General features: G+C 45.4%; 1 protein-coding gene across 1 annotated transcript in view; it reads left to right on the top strand.

Moving 5' to 3' along the window:
* The window catches only part of cwc27 (CWC27 spliceosome associated cyclophilin), a 29,568-nt gene extending 10,639 nt beyond the window's left edge, over positions 1–18,929 (top strand). Inside the window, exons 11-14 of the mRNA XM_080835830.1 lie at positions 4,950–5,056; positions 12,546–12,655; positions 13,172–13,275; positions 18,115–18,929. Coding sequence (XP_080691956.1) covers positions 4,950–5,056; positions 12,546–12,655; positions 13,172–13,275; positions 18,115–18,277 — 484 coding nt within the window. The 3' untranslated portion in view covers positions 18,278–18,929. The remainder of the gene's footprint in view (positions 1–4,949; positions 5,057–12,545; positions 12,656–13,171; positions 13,276–18,114) is intronic.
* The last annotated feature ends 352 nt before the right edge of the window (positions 18,930–19,281 follow it).

The raw sequence follows: 19,281 nt of genomic DNA, 5'->3' as shown, positions 1-19,281 counted from the left end.
TTTATGTGCACTAATTCACGCAGAGCTCCCCAACTCTGCCTTATTTGAATCATTTCAATGAGCTACAATCGCTGGCAGGCCTCGAGGGCTGTGAGTGACGAGAAGCTTTTCTCTCAAAGCAGCCCGACCCCCCCCTCCTCATCTCTCTTTCTCTCCCCTTTTCCCCCATTGTCTCTCTCTATCCCTCTCCCTGCCCGCTGACTCTCACTCTTTTCCAAAATGTATATGTCAGATACCTCCGGTCTCCACTCCACATCTTCACATCCAAACCTATTTCTCTCTGTCTCTCTATTCTTTTTTTTCTTTTCCCTCTTTGTGTGTGAAATGACAATCCCATCTCTCTCTGGCAGGTGGGGTGGGGGTGGCTGAATGGCTGTCATTGTGCAGGAGGGGTGTGTGTCTTCGTACGTGTGTGTGTGTGTGTGTGTGTGTGTTTGTTTTTGGATGTGTGTCTGTGTTATTGTGTGTGTGTGAGTGTTTAGATGTGTGTCTCTGTATGGGCTCATTTATGTGTGTGTGTGTGTGTGTGTGTGTCTGCCTGCCTGCCTGCATACACGCCCCTGGCTGTTGGATCAGAGGAGGGAGGCACAGACAGTGAGCGTGCTCTGGCTCCCCTTCAAAGCCGCTGGGCTCATTAAGAAAGCGACGGGCCGCGCTTCCTCCCCGTCCCACAAGGCCTCTCTGTGCTGCACATTGTTTTCCTTTCAGCTGCTAAATAAAAACACCCCTGCTGCCCCCCATCACCACCACCACCCACCCACACCTACTGTGCCACTTTCCCTCATTGTGCCTGAAGCGCCAGAACCTCCAGCTTATTTTAGGCTCCTCGTGGTTTTCTGGTGTTATTTGTTCGCAGCATTAAAAAGAATGTGTTCCTCTAAATATAGAGAATGCTGTTTAAATTACTTTGTGTACTTGACTTAAGTGCATGTGTTTAGATAAAGTTTTAGTTTTTTGCTTCTTGTTTTTTTGTTGACGAAAAATGGACTCTCCTGCTTGCTGATGGAGACTCTAATGGAGGTTTTGGTTGGTGTACGATGCCTTAAAAGGCAGTGGGCTGAACGCTCCGAGGACAAGTTGAAACGGTGGTCTATCACCGGAGCCCCTGATGACCTTTTTTTTGTTGGGGTTTCAGCTTTAAGCATGCCATTATTCCTCAAGTTGTCTCGTTTTCATGACTGTGCACGTACTGTACGTAAGCAAGCCGAGCCGCGGGAACAAAAAGACGCTTCATGCAGCGGCGACGTCGCGCAGGAATTCACCCCGGCCCCCGAGGAGAGAATGAACAGGTGTTCTTCGGCGTTCCGTCACGTCGGCCTGGCCCCTGCTCCCCCATCGGCTGGGGCCCATTGTTTTGCCGTTGCCCGGGATACGCCGGTCTTGTTTTGCCAATGCTAGCGTGTCAAGGCAGGCAAAATGATAACTTGCGGAGTCCTACAGAATACGTGGAGCCTCCACAAGCACTTCCAGCCAGCGGTCAATGCCTGAAAGCTTGAAAGCTTGAAAGTGGCTCCTGTGTGTCCGGGTTGCTTTTTTAGAGTTATGAAGTCAGTGAAATACGGTGACCTTGCATTTAAGCGGGAGATTTAGGATCAGATTTTATTTTAAGGAGTGTTTTTGCAATCCTGCCCCCCGGAGTGTACACTCTGTAGCCACTCAGTCACCTGACCCTGCCTGGCTGAGTTAACCGGGGGCTTCATCATTCATCATAATCTGATGACTTCAATCAATACGTTCGAGCAGAGGCCTGAAACGTGCAGTGAGCCATGCGTCCATGTGACGCAGTTTTTTAAATAATGCTTTGTAGAGTATAGGGGTGGGAGAAAAAATGTGATGCAGTGTAAGATCGCAGTATTTTCCGGCACAATAATATATCGATAGTATCGCAATATTTATTTAATGTCAGTATTTTAATTTGACTTCGTTATAGATGACTTCTCTGACAGCATTGCTTTCACAAGATGGTGCTTCCACAAGATGGTGCAAGACCTCATTCTTCTCTTGAGTCCCAGAAGACAGAAATTGTAAAAGAAGTCGAGAGTTGAGAATAAATGTACCATGCCTAGATGGCTGCAGAGACTCCCGGTATAAGAACATAGCCATCTGCTTTCAAGTCAGCAGTGTGGCAAATCAATGGGAGAAATAAATCGCAATGTATTGCAGATTTGAATCGCAATAGCTGCTTCATGGTAAAATGTAAAGAATCGCAATAATATCATGCTGTGGTCCAAATATCGTGATGGCACCATATTGTCACCTCTGTGGCACTTCCCACCCCTAGAAGAGTATTTTTCTTTTATGCACATCGTTTAGTCATGCCTGTCAAATACATGAATCAAACCTGACATTGTGTCAGATGTGATTGCATAGTTTAATTAGACTTGACTACTGGCTGCGAACCTGACAGAGCTGTGCGTGCCATCGCCTCGTCTCATGACCATGGTACCCCGTAGGGCTTGGTCAAAGGGCTGAGGACTTCTTGCAAACTTGCTGGAGTTTCAAGCTCTTGCTCATTTCCCAGTGCAGTTTCCATAGGCCATCCACAGGTAAACTAGACCCCACAGGAAATGAGCAGGTTTTTTTGGAGTGAAGTGTTTTCAAAGCGATCAGACAGGGACAGAGGTCACATAGGAGTTGCTTCGAAACAAGAGATGACACACTCCACGGGAACAGAGGTCTCTGAGAGGGCAACGTGTTTGTGATGTCAGCCCTGTTGCCAGCTGAGGGGCTCCCCAGCTGAGACGGGTTCTAATGGAGGTGTCTGTGGTGGGCTTTCTACATATGTAATTGCAGAGAGCACGGTACAGTGCAAAATTGAACCGAATGGAATTCTCTGGCAAAGAGCTCCTTTGGCCTAGCGGTTGTATGGTGAAGCCAAATGGAGATGTGTGTTGAGGCAACGTGCAGTCGCTCATTTTTTCAGCAAGGCCTCCCGGAGGTCAGAGGCCCTAGTGGGACGCCTCAATCTCTTACCACAAGTGGATGTTCGGCCCAAGCATCAGGCCTCAGCGTGCTGGGAGGGGTGAGTCGGAAAAAAGAAGAGAGAGAGAGAAAAAAAAGAAAAGAAAAGGGAGATGGTGGAGAGAGAGAGAGAGTGAGGGAGAGTGACATGAGAGAGACAAGTAATAAGTGAGAGAGTGGAAGTGAGCGAAACAGGAAAGAGCAAGACAAGGAGTAGAGAGAGATGTCGGGATAGAGGAAGCGAGTGAGAGAGGGGAAAAAGACAGGATGATGAGAGAGAAAGCCAGAAAGAAAGTACCAAATGAAATAAGTGGGGGGAGCGAGAGCAAGTGAGTGCGCGCTGGCTCACAGAAGCAGATGTGGCGAACAATAGCGGCCATTGTTCTGGCCGGTGAGGGCCTGAGGATGGTCTGGGCGCCGGGCCCAGTCTCTGCAGCTCTACCTGCGGCCCCGCGGCCGGGAGCAAGCGAGGGAGCCCAAGACCAAACCCCGCACTGTCAGACCCTATGAAAATATTATGATTTTTCCCCGACGCAAGATACCAGCGGAGCCGCAGTCATGTAAGGGGGAAGAGGGGGTACGCGCAGAGCGAGGAGGAGGTTGATGAGGTCTTGTCTGTCCTCAGGGGTGTGTAGACTTCCTCCGGTGACTTCTCACTCTGAGGCACGAGTGGTGTCAGACAGGGGAACCTCACTCCACGGACGTCTACTGGGCTGCCCTGTGCCGCTGCCCACCGCCATCAGCTCTGCAGATGTGCCATGATGGGTGCAGGAGGTTATCAGGCTGCAATGTGCAAATGACCTTTGGACAGGAGGATTTCAGTCTGCAGTATCTGAGGGAGCTATACTCAAAGTGTTGGTTCAGCTGTGCTGGTAGATCAGTCAAGTGTCTTGCCAGAAATATCAAGGATGGACTTAAATCCCTGTGACGACAGATAGCCCATAGCTGACATGCATTATATGTTTAGGATTAGAATCAGTTCTCATAAATAAATGCATACCATGGAGTACACATAAAGAGATGTTAGAGATAATGTCCAATAGAACATTCAGCATTCTATAATAAAGGGGAATGGAATTGGGAGGTTCCCATGACAACCCTAAAAAATGAACTGAAAAGGTCTCGCCATTTAATAAAGTTCTCTGTAGCCACCACAAATTACCATGTATTTAATTAAAGGCTCACACATCCTAAAGATTGATCCGTAAATCAAAGATAATTGCTATAACATTATTTCTGTGGAAGACTTAAGTTCTGGTCTGCTGCTTCTATTTCTTGACATAAATACCTAATCCAAGGTCCTGTGCCCCCCTCTAAAAGTTACCATCAGGTGGGGGGGCTGGTTTGTAGATCTCTCCCCAGTGTCTAGACAGGAGGAGCAGACAGGTCCCCACTGGAAAGTGCATCAGGGCTGAGTTGGTAGGGCCTGGCTCATATATATAACAGAGCTTTACATTCAGATCCTTTTCTCAATGTGTGGAATCAGCATTTTTTCTTGGTTTTCTGCTGTGTCAATGAGTTCATAAAGAAAAGTCTAGAAACTTCAATCAGACATATAAAAGAAAACCATACATCTGATTAAAAAAAACAAGATTCATAAATATCACAGTAGCAAATGTGAGTATAACACCCTTTGGACAGTTACAGAGATGAGAGGAGAGGTGAGCGTTTGACAGCATGTTAATATTGTTTGCTCTGTATACCTATCCATGCCTTTTAGTAAGCGATGTAGATTATGTAGCTGCTATGAAAAGTCATTGCATCCGTGTATGTGTAATGCAATGTGAAGTTCTTGTTGTGTACATTTTGAGAGGAGAGAGACACACATTTTCTGCATAAATGTTGTTGGGATGCATTTGGATTGAGACCACATATGCAGTGAAAGAACTTTAATAGACTCACCAGGAATCTCACCCTACAGTACATTCTGATAGGAGCACGTCAGTCTTTCCAGCAGTTCTGAGTGCTAAGCTGTGCTTCTTCTACAGTGATGAGCTACGCAAAGAGGCACGGCAGCTGAAGAAGGATCTTCAGGCCATCAAACAACGAAAAGAGGACCGTGACAACCCGAAGGAACAACCCGAGGACAAACCAGGTAAGAGTGCAAATGCATCGAGGTGGGGTTGCTGCTCGAGGGTTCATCTCCCACAGCTACCATCATCAAATGACTATCATTTTGAACACTCTCTCTTAGTTAACGTGATGGTTGTTCAATGTCACTTTCAGGAAACTCATTCCAGGCTGGTATTTCTTTGATCAAAGGGCTCTTCGTTGTAGTCACTGTCTATGAGCGAATGAGTAATGCATGTAAACAAACACGACAGTGATGAAGCCTTCGTTCAGCTCACTAAGGATTCCCTAAGCTGTTTCCTTAAAAATGAAAGTGACCCCAGAGCTCAGCATGTAACAGACCTTGGAGTCACCTCGTCTTGCCCCCTACTACCGTATGTTTTCAACTCTCCAAATAGCCTCGCCCCCCCCCCCCCCCCCCCAATCCAACAACCCACCCACCCCCTACCTCAGGGATCTTCTGGGATATAATTTCAAGAGGATTTCCACACCAAAGCCCCTGGGCCGCCTGACTGACACAGTCTCCTCTCTGTCTGTCGGGGGCGCGGGGCGGTAGCTGCAGCAGCAGCGGCAGCAGCGGCAGCAGCAGTGGTAGTGGAGGCTGGCTTCCAAGTGCGGAGGTGCTGCTCGCTCAACCTTAATGTGTGTCCCGGGCCGGTTCAGCCGAGGGCAGCTGGCCCTTTGAAGCCTGCTCTCATTACCCAGCAGCAACCTGTGGGATGGGAGGGGGAGCCCCACGAGGGGGAGAAGGGGCCGCCACAGGAACCCACTGGCCAGGCCGGGGCTAAGCAGAGGTGTGAGGAGGAGGAGGGGGGAGAGAGGCAGTTCAGGGGTGGTTTGTGGGGGTTGCGGAGTGGGGCTGGGGGCCAGAGAGAAGGAGAGGAGAATAGAGTTGGTGGAGGTGGGGGGGGGGGGGGGGGGGGTGGGAGGGTTGTTATTCCTATTTAATGTCCCGTAATGTCATGAGCGGTTGTATGTGTGAATTACAGTACGGTGGTGGGGGGGGGGGCTGTTCTGCCAGTAATGAAGGACTTAAAACCTGCTGAGGTCAGATACTTCTAAAATGCATTGTACGTTTAATAAGTTAAAACTACAGTCATAAATAACTGTTTACCATGTATACATTTGCTATACAAGTAATGTTTTGGGTATTTAGTGCACGACCCAACTGAAAGGCTCTATAGGCTCTAAGGATAGGTTTGTACCATACCCTCCCAGCAGGCCTGAACCCGGCTGCACACAGTGGCTGACCCTTTGCCCCCACAATGCCGAGGGGCTGCTGTACATCACGGCCGTCATGTTCAGGGTCCTCGCGGGGTGAGAGGTCAAGCCCTTCTTTCCAAGCATAAGCCCAGCATGGAATTCATTATTTTGTTGACACATTGGCCATGCTCTTTTAAGATGGGGGAAGGATTGCAAGGAAGCGCCTCCGTGATGTTATTTGCCCATATATCAGTGCCGTTGGTGGGATGGGTGGGGGGTATCATTTAAGATGGAATATGGCAAGATGATCATTCCCATCATTCTTAGTTGACATGGAAATGGGCGTGTGGTTGGAGCCACACACCACTTTTTAATATCCTCTTCATGCTTTTTCTTTATTAGGATCAATCACGGTTAAGACCGTAGAGAGCTGAAGAGGACATATTTGTTCCCCCTCAATCCTAGTCTTGATGGGAATAATCAATAAACTATTAGATTCTGTGGGAAATTAATAGTATACAAATTTTATAATCTGGAGGAAATTTGTATCAGGCTAATAGTCTGATATTTTACTGGTTTTTGTAATTTTTTTGGATGTAGAGCCTTCGCTGAAAGGAGTTCTCCAGTGGATTGCTCACCAAAACACACAGTCAACATTCTTTGCATTCTTGTGGGGAGAATGGCCAGTTACTGTTTTTATCTTCCAGATATTCTGCCAAAGTAGAATTGGAGAGGATTTTTTTTTTACTGGCTAGTATGTTTACAAAGCTCAATGTTTTGGAAAGTCTTTTGGTTGAAGAATGAGAGAAAAATGCTGGTTTATAACAAAAAGAGAGAGAACGCATATCTAGCTTCTCCAAGAATACTATTGATACACACACACACACACACAGTGTTCTCCTGACTTCTATGAATCAGAATAAAAATATGTTTAGAAATATGTGAAAATACGAATTCAGGTCAGCAAGGGAAAAGAGCCGTGCCATTCTTCATTAGTGGTCTTCATGTCCTGTTTACAGGTAGTCCTTTTTTATTGTCCTGTTTATAGAGTGCAACCCTGCAGCATTACACACTTTTGTTAGCCCTTAGCTTCTACTGCACTTTTTAATTTTTATACCAATTATATACATACTCATTGAGTGCAACCGACTGGGTAAGAGATGTAATGCCAGACTTCCATTGTACTCTGTGTTAACACTGTGTTAAGTACACAGTTTAGTCTCGAACACTCACAGAGCTTTACAGTTAGATACATTGCTAATGTGCAGCGGGTAGTTTAGTCTGTATTCAGTGCATATGTTAACTTTCTCATACAGTTGTACTACCTTTCATTATCCTCCATATATAACACACACATACTCACACACACTTTCTCTCACACACACACACACACACACACACACACACTGCATGTGGTAACTCATTTGAAGGCACTGTCAAGTGTATGCTCTGACTTAAGCCCCAGCGAGCTAAAAGAGACATTTGTACCTTTTTTTCTGAGTAATTCCCTTCGACAGACATCTCTTCAGCTTTCAAGACATAAATTATAGCATGTTCGTCTCGTCTGGTTTTCTCTTTCTTGGCATGGCCCTCATTGGCCAGAGCCAAAAATAAGAGAGACATGCTAAAAACATGGTCGGACTCTGCTGCCCACCCCAAATGATGTGGCAGCTTTCTTCCACACCAGGCCAGAGTTATTTATACAGGTTCGCGCTCGAGTGCTCGCGGTGTTTTATTTCAATCGCGCCTGAAGTTATATTTGAAAAGTTCATTGACTTGTGATTGAATGTTTTTGTAGAAGGAGGGTTTGATGGGGGTTTTTTTATCTTCATCCGCTAGAGCTGAAAGTAGGATCTGCTTTTCACCCAAGGACAAAAAAAAAATCACGAGTAGACAAAGGAAGTCTTTAGAAAGGGAGGATTCTGCTTTTCAGCACATTTTGTTTGTCGTTTGCAGGTATGCTTATTACAAGAGTAGATGAAGAATGAGAATGTTGAAGACCATCTTAAATGAGTTTTCCCTCAACGGACTGTTGCTTTCTAACGCAAAATTGCCATTAACCTTAACTTTAATTCCACCTGGCAATTGAGCTCATTTGATATGCCTTGCCTCTCCAAATTAAGACAGTGTCATATTGGAAATATGAAATAATTTGTATGAAATAATTAAAATCATTAATACATGTCCCTGTTTGTGTACCTAAATGGGTTCAGAGTACTTTTATTTTCCTGACACATTTTTGGGTTCCTTGGGTCTTGTGAGCACATGTTCGCGTTTGCTTTGGCTCGCTGACGCCGTGTCCACAGAGCCCTTCCAGTGTGTCCCACATTTTCTTGGAGTGAAAGGTGCTTGGGTTTCTGATTTACCACTCTCGGGTCTCAGAAGGCACCCCGCTCTCGTTCTCGTTTCTTCGTCCTCGCGCGTTGTGATGGATCGCGCCAATAGGTGTCAGTAGGCAAACGTGTTTGATGCCCGCGTTCATCGATGAAGAACGGCTCCTCCACCTTGATGCCTCCCGCCTCTTGCTCCGACGCTCCTCATTCCTGTCCAACACTTGTGGGAACAGAGAGAGAGGGTGATTGGCAAGCTGAGAACGCCCCTCCTAAAGCAGACAGGGGGTGGATGTGGTGTGTGTGTGGGTGTGTGTGTGTGTGTATCTGCGTCATCAGTCGCTCACAGCAACCCACACTGCCACAACAGGATGTGATTTGTTGCCTTCTCTATGCCTCCCCAACTCCAGAGGGACAGGCCAGGACAGGGAGAAACGCAGTTTAGTGGAGCCGTCAACCAACCTTCCTGCTAGTTAGCTACTAGTGCTCAACAGCTGGAGGAGGAGTGGAGGAGCTCCAAACCTGGCATAGGGGCACCCCCTCAGGGCAGCGTCCCTCAACAGCCTGCCAGCACTCCCCTCCAGCCAGGAGAGGAGAGAAGAGGAGAAGTGATTGGGCCTTGCCGGAGGAGGAGAGCTGCTCCTGCCTCTCCACTCATAAATCACTGCGCGGGGCAGACTTCCTGTATGGAAGTGGTGGTGAAAGCCCCGGGTCCTGCCCTCGCCCCCCAGCCCCGAGGGTGAGGCTATTTGCAGGATGAGTAATTACACCCCCATAGTGCCACCCCCACTCTAAACACCTGGGGGTTAGAGGTATGCTTGTGAGTGATTGGTCGGGGGGGGGGGGATTTTCTTATTAGTCATGTCCTACTTTGACCACTCTCAAAACAGGCTTTTGTACTGTTTGTTTTCAACTTAGTCATCCTGCAATATCTTTTTGACTGAAAGTCTTTTATTAATGTCCTTGATTCGCAAACAAACTCTGGCCTCTGTCTTTCTATCCAGACGCTTTCATTCGGATTGAGATCTTTCAAAGTCATGTGTTTGTCTATGTGCTTGTGGCTGGGGGATAAAGTGGAGTACTCCCTCTATCATCACTATACGTGTCTATCTATCTAAATTAGCCGGGTCTGTAGGGGTGTGGAGACTGGCCTAGATTGCAAGTATTGGACAAGTGTTTAGCTGCCAAGGGTAAGCAAGCATTACTGTGCCTATGTTAGTGCTTGTGATCCTGGATTGTCACACACATCACATTATGATGGAGAGCTACGGTACTATAGGGCATAGGTAATGAGGTGAAACCGATGGTGAATTATTCTTTACAGCAGTTAACAGTAAGGGCATCATACTACTATACCACTTACTCATCCATAACTGTATAATTGACAGAAATATGTGACTAAAACTAGTTTGTGATGTCTCTCTTTGGAGAGTGTGCCACGGTGGTGTGGAAATTAATCTAGCAGTGGTTGCAGTTATCATGAGCTGACAGCATCAGTCAAGCCTGCTCATGTCATCAGTGATGTCATGTGTGTGGCACAAGCAAAGCCTTGTTATGCTCAGGGGTATACATAGATGGAATGATGTCACAGGCGCTTGTTTTCACTCAGTGAACAGGTTCTCCTTTTTTTTTCCTTTTCATAACCAAGTCGTTTTTTTTGTTGTTGTCAAAAAAGTAACTCTAAATGCTCAATAAATAGAGTTTCCTTATGTTGCTCTGGACACACACTTTTTAAAGTATATGTTTTCATGTCTGGTCTGGTGTCATGTCGAGGTGTAAATGTATGAAAACACCTCAGACTAAATATCAAGTAACATGCAATGAAGACGCATGAATAAATGTCAAATAGTATCCTTATCCTTATAGTATCTTTATCCTTATGGTATGTCCTCGTTTCAATTCTTTCTGAACAAAAACCACTGGCAACACCTTTTTAACTCATTACAATGATAGTTTACGGTCTCAGAGAAGGCTTGTTGTAGACAAAGTAGAAGAAGAGAAGATAAAGCCACATTGAAAAGAATGTTGAATGAGAGAAAGAGAGGCTCTTGGAGTCCTGTAAACAGGCTCTAAATAAAGGGCTCAGTGTGAGTGTGTTTGTTTTAGTGCTTCAGCTCCTGTTGGCCCTGAGTGGGTTTGGCTGGCCGTGTCACCAGGACAGGGGTGTGGGAATCACACACTCCATGCCAGCCAGCCAGCCTCTCCTCCGCTCGTCATTCAGGGATATTTTCATCTGCCAGTGGACAGACACTCACTCACTCACGCGCACACACACACAAACACACTTAGGGTAAAAAGCAGTCATTCAGAGAGACACTGTCACAAACACTGTCAGGGAATCTCAGAATCCCATTACAAACAAAAAGGCTACATAGTGTAGGCAGTGTTGGGGAGGTTACTTTAGAAATGTAATTCGTTACAGTTACAGGTTACCCTGTTAAAAATTTAATAGTAGTGTAACTATTTGAATTACTTTATCTGAGTAACGTAACTAATTACTTTTTGATTACTTTTTGATTACTTTTTGATTTCTGTGATACATTTCTGGTAGGTTGTTAGCAACTGAAATTCAGATCGCTGCATGCACAGGCATGTAGGCCTACTAGCAGACGTGATGGCGCTGTAGACGTGATAGAGACACAGAAAGTTTTGGATCAAACTATTGTGGAGGGAAATGACAACGGGGGTGTTTGTACAGTAGCCAGAAAAACATGCGAAACAGTTTTTTTTTTTTTTTAAATATACATTTGAGCAAGGTTTTGCTGACAGTATTAAGATGTAATTCAAATTGTAATTTTGAAAAATGTCGTAAGTAACTGTAATTGAATTACACATTTCTCTCCAGTAACTGTAATGTATTAGTGTTACATTTATTTTGTAATTAAATTACGTAACGCAATTACATGTAACTCGTTACTCCCCAACACTGAGTGTAGGAGCACAAAAGTGACGCCCGGACAGAACCCTACTGAGTTCTGTTTAGAAGGCAACAACAGCCCCTCTTCAGAAACACATCTGTCATTTACAATAAAACTTCCACAACACTCGGATGTGGTGAGCTCAGAGAATCACCACATGTTATCATGCTTTAACCTCATGAGCACACCTCCACTGAACAACCAATTGCAGTTCTCTTTTGGAATTCCAGCAGTGATTTACATAGACACTTTTATTAAAAGTTGTGGAGGGGTTTCCATATATCACGATTGAACATGAGAGGGGTATCCTAGCAACTTGTAATTGTAGCTTGTAGCTAGTGTATATTTAAAATCCTTCCAGCATTATGTATAGGTTCCTGATCTGTCTTCAGTGCACACGTGTACCTTTGCCCGTGTATGTTCTCTGAAACTGTCACTGTATGATAGTAAAACGGATTGCGTTGAGCTTACTGCTATCTCCCACTAAGGGTTTTGGTTTTCCCATTTAAAACCTCTGCACTGAGGTTTTCTGTCCCAAAAAAGGTATTTCCTTTCTGGGTTTAGCCACAGGCCTCAGAAGGCCTTCCATGTCTAAATAAAGGCCATGAACAACTCTGAAATCGGTCCAAGGAGTCTCTGGCATTCCTCATCTCTCCAGTTGACACCACCTTTGCCTTGTTCGGGTGGTGATTCCATTAAGATGGTCCTGTATGGGTGAATTATCATGTGATTCTTTTTTGGGGACTTCAGATATAAGGCATTACTTGTTTTGATTCTACGTTCATTCTACGATTTTATATTTAGATCCATTATTACAACAATCACAAGCTTCAGTCTTAAAAAGAAAAATAGCAATTCATCGCACTTAATTCATTTTATCACTTGACAGCACTGTATGATTTAAATCCAGTTTGCTTTAAAACGGCTTGTGAATTCAGTGGAGCTGGCACATGTTGTAAACTGTTATACACAGTATGACCGTTATACTTGTCATTAATCAGTTTGCTGTCTCTGATTATTGCTGCCATCCATTACTCCAGTTTAATTACTTTTTGTCTCCAAGGTGACCAGAATCCCGCCAGTGGTGCAGTGGCAGAGTATTTGGATAGCAGGAAGAAGTATGAAGATGTTCGCAAACAAAAACTGAAGAAAGGGACAACCAGAGAGCAACAGGTACAGCGCTGGGGGAGGGATGACTAAAAACATTTCTAATTGTGTTCTGTGTAATCGTCATAGAGAGAATTGTTTTAATGTAGGCCAGCCTTTCGTATGAATGAAATCAAGAATACTTTTTGTAATGTTAGGCAAAGGTCCTTTTGTCTACGTAGTTTATATTCCGAAACAAATACTGTAATGGAGTATAATAAGGACAGAAATGAAGGCTTAACCAATGGGAAAAGAGGTATGTCTGTCAATCATATTTGTAAACCAAAGCAGAACTATGTAGGGGAATTTGATTGGCTGTTGAGTTAAAACTCATGGCACATATGCATTCATTCACTCAGCAGACATTCAGTCCATGTTTGTGTTAGAGGGTAGTTTTTCTTGCTAACACAAGAGCTAAGAATACATCCACATTAGCAACCACTTGCTCCCTATTGGTCAAAGACGTACATATGTGTAGAGGCAGTATTCAGCCTTACACAGATGCTGTAGTATGTTGTGAATACCTTCTTTCTTTGGGCCTAGACTTTGGCTCTTCTGGACCGCTTCAAGTCAAAGCTGTCGACCGCCATAACAGACACGCCTGAGGAGCCGGAGGAGGAGCTTGGGGAGGACGAGGACAAGGGCTGGTGAGTGACTCTCTACAGGGTCTCAGGATGATGTTAGGGTCCCCTGATTGATACATTCATGAAATGAGACCTGGAAAATGCAAATGCACCTCACAAACCCCAAAAAGAGCAATTCAGCCTGTGTGTGCGTGTGCGTGTGCGTGTGCGCGTGCGCGTGCGTGTGCGTGTGCGTGCGTGTGTGTGTGTGTGTGTGTGTGTGTGTGATAGCAAGTGTTTGTGTGTATGCATGATAATTGCACACTAATAATGTAACCGGGCGCTGGGGGCTATGAATCACATTCATCCCAGTAGTTGTCTAGCCTATAGTCCAAAAACTGATGTTTTTATGTGTGTTTGTGTGTGTGTGTGTGTGTGTGTGTGTAAGGGCATGTATATGTATGTAGCTTGTGTCCGTCTCGCACGTCTCACGCTTTGTAAAGTCTGCACCCCAGAACCAGTAATCTCCCAGTGGCTCAGTGCTGATCTCTGTCTCGTTAGCATCCTCCTGCCAGGATTTCACCATTGTTTGCGCCTCTTCTTCTTCTCTGTTTTTTTTCGTCATACCTTGAATCCGTCAAACTAGAAGGGCTTTGGCTTCGTACGAGACCAGCCCCACTGTCTCATTGAATGGACCGTGGCTCCAGACATCCATTCACCATGAGAATCCAGGAGACTGGACTTTTGGCTGCTTTTGTTTTTTTGTAGTGCACTTTTGACAAACCCAAACACGTATTATTGAGCAAGTGTGAAAATAAATTCCAAAGCAATCTTTAAGATTTGGATGTTTTGTTTGTTTTGTTTTTGCCCGTGGGAGCTGCAGACGTGTTGTTTGTGGATAGGTGCTTTAAGATGGAGAAGTTGAAGAGCACTGCATTACTTTCCAAAACCACTTTCAAGTGTAAACCTCTCCATTTTGTTTGTTACTGCGGGCATCTCCTGAGTTGCATCATTGCCATAGAAATGTAAACGTTCCAATCAACTTTCACTTTACTGAGAATAAATAACCACAGTCCAGTCAACTTTGCCAGCAATGGAGAAGAGCCCCAAAACACTGCACCCAAACACAACAACGCACACACTTTCAAATGAAAACCAGGTTTGTGTATTAGTGAAAAAAGGAGACTGTTTGGTGCACCAGAGGTTTGACAGAGCTTATGTCTCTGATATGGCCTGTGACATCAGCCAGGATCCTTGATGTCTGTACATCTGGGAGAGAGTAGGGCCCTTATGGGGAGAAAGAGAGGGACAGAGAGAAGAAAAGAAAAAAAGAGAGAGAGAGACAGCAGCAGGGAGCTCGTGCCACTCTCGCTGAACCACCGCTGCAGCGGGCCCCAGCGGAACACGGGTTACGACAGGTCAGACGCTGGAAGTCAAGTCTGGGCCAGAAGTGTAAAGCATTCCATCTGTGTCTGTGTCTACAACCCCCCCCCCCCCCATACTCACACACTACACCCCCTCCACCCTTCCTCTGGCTCTCTCGCCAGCCCCTCTACCCACCAGACCACCACCTCTTCCCCAACTTCCCTCTTCAGAAGAAAAATAAATCCAGGAAAGTCTCCTTAGGCCTTGCATCATGGGGACTGAGTAGACGGAGAAAAAGACGTTTTGATAAGGGCCCGTCCAGCGCTGGGTTTCATGCACGGGCGGAGGGGGGCTGTGGGGTGGGGGGGCTGTGGGGTGGGGGTGGGGGGGTGAAGGGGGCTGGCGAGCCGGCGGGCTGTCATCGCTGTGGTGGAACGAGATCGGTCAGATCGCTCGCACGGAATGGCTGCGAGTGACAGTGTAGCTACGGCATTATCAATGGCCAGCAGCTAGGCCCGCAGAGTTTTATACACACACACACACACACACACACATTCATATACACACATATTCACACACACACGAATACAAACACATGTACTCTCTTTCACACTCACTTACACACAAAAAAACACACACATACTCTCTCTCTCACACCCATACACACACACACAAATACACGTACACTCTTTCACGCTCATACACATAAACACACACATCCACATCCTCATTTATATACACCCATGCCAACACATACAGACAAACACAAACACACACTGAGACATACTCACAATTGCAATCATACAGACATACACACTCTCAGACATAAACATGCACTCACTCTCCCTCCTAAACACACACACTTAGAACAAAAGCATTCAGAACGAAACACTACGCATTCATGCACTAAATGGTAGATCAGTCCAAAGATACTGGGGCACAAAATGGATATTTTATCATCTACCAACTTCATACGCTGGACATGCAGAGCAGAAATAGTCCAGATCTGGTGTTTAGATCTGTTAAGATATGCTGAACAAACAGTAAAAAGCAGAAAGCCCCTCGGCTATTGTTATTGGACTCTAAATCTTGGTGCGGTTTTGCCATTGAAATGGTACTCTAAACCACGGAACTGATGGTTATGCAGTTAAATAAAACAACCCATGCACTGTACCTGCCTCTCAAAACCATGAGGAGCAATATACTGTTGGCACAATGTAGACAAAGCAATGGACAAAACATGCCTGTAAACCAGACAAAACAAAGCATGGGGAAGGGCGCAGCGCTGTGCCACCGAGTTCACTTGGCTGGTGGAGACCACTGAACACTTCACTCAGCTGGAATAGAAGGCTCTGACTTCAAGATTTGCCCACTGTTTGTCACGTCCGTGTATGTATTGCCCTGCTATGGACCAGTGAAGATTTGCTATTTTAAATGCCAGGTGACAGTATGACTTTGAAGTTAATGGCTTTGAAGTAGACAGAATTGATTATGCTAAAAGTAAAGAGAGCATGTCATCTGGAGAGGATTGTCACTGTCATGAGGTAGAGGTTTGTAGGTGGTGTTAGGAATTAGACATTGTTACAATAACTTTAAAACAGGCTGTAAGTATGAATGTTGGAGGGGCGGAATTTGGTCATTTGTCGAGTAGGTCCCCCGGGTGTGCATGGCCACTTGATTTATAAACGATCTGTTTATCGTTCTGGAGCTCCAGCGATGGAGAGTGTGCGCATGTGACTGTACTTCCCTCTCGCCCAGTCTTAGTTTTATCACCTCGGTCTCCCTTCAGGCGTGCTTCCCTCCCTGCTCCCTCCAGCCCTGTCTGAGCAGGACCTTGAGACCCGACGGGGGCCTATCTGATTATTTATTTTCCCCCACCATTTCTGGTCAGTTACCAGAGGCTGGTGGGAGTCAGAGGGGCTTGGGGGTGGGGGGTAGGGGGTGTGGTAGTCGGGCTGGGGGGAAATGTAGGTCAGTAGCGTGGGAGAGGAAGGTGAGACGACTCCTGCACTTTTCACACTTTCATTACAGGTCCCATTTAACCATCCCTGCGTTCACGGTGACATCCTTCTGCCAACACCCCTCCCCGTCACCGCTGGCTAATCCCATCCCTCCCCCGAATTCTAAAGCCGTCCAAAAAGACTGGGCTAATATTAGTTTGTAGTCATATTTTTAGTTGCTTTGGAAGGTGTTGATGAGGGTCTCTCTCTGGAGTGTGGTTCCTCTCTGGTACTGTACATGGCCAGATGTTCCTCAGGGGAACCCTTAGCTTGGCCCCGAGCTCCATAAATCCCTTTGTGTAAAATGTTTGCTGTGCTCTCCTTTTTGAACTCGGCGACTGCTGAATTGTTTCGATTATCAATCATTTCAGTGCCGTACGTGTGACAGTGCATGAAACTCTTTACAGGCTTTGAGAACTTTTAAAATTCGCAAAATATTTAGTTTCAATACCCCAAGCACCTCGTCTGTTTTTATTTACCCAGGCCCAGGTTCAGCTGTAAACCGTTCCACCGCCAGTTACGAAATGAAAACATGAATCTGAAATAAATTTTCCATCACTGAAATGTCCCCCTGGCCCATTGTGTTGAGGCAGTGTGCTGAGCGTCAGAGAGGAATGCGTTTGGTGCTCAGAGCAGAAGAGCTTCAGTTATGGCCTACCACCTTTCACAATCTCTCACTCCACTCAGCTCCATTTATCAAGCTCGGGATGTCTTATGTCCTTATGTTTCTATCATGAAACATCTGTTCGAGTCATGCATTACATTAAAATCACGACACACTACTGCTGCCGTCATGATTCTATTTCCTTTCTTTACGTTTTTTTTTTAATGTCATGTGTGATTCATCACGCCTAGCTGCTGTACATTCATATATGTATGTTCGTTTGTATGTATGTAAATCTGCAAAGATGTTCACATCCAGTCAAGGCAAGGTGTTCATTTGTGCTACCTTGTGCATGAGTGAATCTTCACGGCGAGAGCTAGACCCAATGCCTGCCTCAGGCCTCTGGCCGGGCTGCCCAGGTGGCTGGTCTGTGTGTTTTCTCTCTCACTGAGTCTGTCTAACTGCATGTGAGTACTTTCTATGAATGTGAGAGCGGAGGAATGTATTCGGGGGAACTGGCCCCAGAGTACCCGGCTTGGTTTTGGAAGATGTAGGGGGAGCAGTGGAGAGGATGGACTGGCAGAGAAATGAAAAGCAGGCCTGTCATCTGTTTGCCCGTAATTCCCTCGTTTTGCTCAGGTTTTTTTTTTGTTTAAACTGAGTAGAGCAGCTGGACGCTGGTGGACTGTGTGGCTGATGTTTAGCGTCCAACCCTGACCAGACTCAAATATACACATGAATGAGGGACACCCTTTTCTCTAATATACACCTTTATTGACTCCTTATACTTTGATTGAATATGACGGAACATAAACACACACAAACACACACACACCATTTATCAAAGCAAGTACTTATGTATGGGTCTTATGATCATGTATTGTAAATATCCATGGAAATGTTCAGTCAATTCTCAAACAAGTGTGTGTGTGTGTGTCTGTGTGTGTTTTGCAGGATGTCTCACGTGCTACAGTTTGATGAGCAGAGCAGAAAGGTTAAGGATGCCGCCATACAGGACGAGGACACCTTTGAGATCTACGACCCACGCAACCCGGTCAACAAGCGGCGGAGGGAGGAGAGCAAGAAGCTGATGAAGGAGAAGAAAGCGCGGATATGAGGGGGTCACAGGATCAGGGGCGCTTTTAAGGAGAAGTCAAACATGGCAGCCACTCATTCTCGTCAGAACTACTCAGACATCTCTCCTTTCTCATATCCTACCTCCTTTCATCTCATCTCTTCTGTTCTCTGTTCTTGAGCTTCTGCTGCTAGTATCTACTCCCTTGCTTCTCTCCTTCTCTTCTTGTCTGTCTATCTCTTCTGCTTTCTCTCTTCTGTTCCATTTTCCTTTCCTCTCTCTCGTCTCGTCTCGTCTTTCCCTCTTCTTCTTATCCTCTTCCTTCTTTCTCCTCTCTCCTCTCCTGTCTGTGCTTTCTGTGCTGTCATGGTCTCCTCTTATTCTCTAGACATGTCTAAGTATGATATGTTCAGAGCGATTAGAGCGAAGTTTTTCCTTCCACATAAGAGTGTTAAAATTCAAGATATTTGCTTTGACTTTTGACCTGGAACCTCTTCAAATGGCCTTTTAATGGTAGTTGTACACAGATGATTTAAAGATGTTAAAGAGGTAGTTCTTAAATTGCTGTTCTACTCAAATAAAAGTCAGCGAATGTGTAAAACTGAAAAAAAGTAACCCCGTTTTTGGAATCTGAGGTACAGTTCATCTCCAAGTTGAAAAACTGAGAGGGCTTCATGTTCTATGGGTGTTTCGTCAACTGTATTTTCAGCTGCAATGAAATAAAGTGCTGACTCATCTGTGTGTGTGTGTGTGTGTGTGTGTGTGTGTGTCTGAGCGAGTGTGTGTGCGTGTGCATCATGGAACTGGAGCTTCTATAAATTTAGCTCTTATCTGCCCGACCTCCCAGAGTCATAGTTATTAAATTCTTCAATTGAATTATACTTGCCAGGAAGGGGAATAGTGATGTTAAAATGAGTTGGAGGAGATTTGTTCTTGAACATAACTAAAGCCCAGTGTTGATGTGCCTTTTTATAGAAGTAAAACTCCTTTTGAATGAGTAAGGCCATGAGGAAATTAAATTGAATCCGTTCATTCTCTGGGACTTA

The sequence above is a fragment of the Sprattus sprattus genome, assembly GCF_963457725.1.
Source record: "Sprattus sprattus genome assembly, chromosome: 3".
In the NCBI taxonomy this organism is placed as follows: domain Eukaryota; kingdom Metazoa; phylum Chordata; class Actinopteri; order Clupeiformes; family Clupeidae; genus Sprattus; species Sprattus sprattus.
Note: the sequence above shows the minus strand (reverse complement) of the source record. Positions and strands in the feature narration are given on the sequence as shown.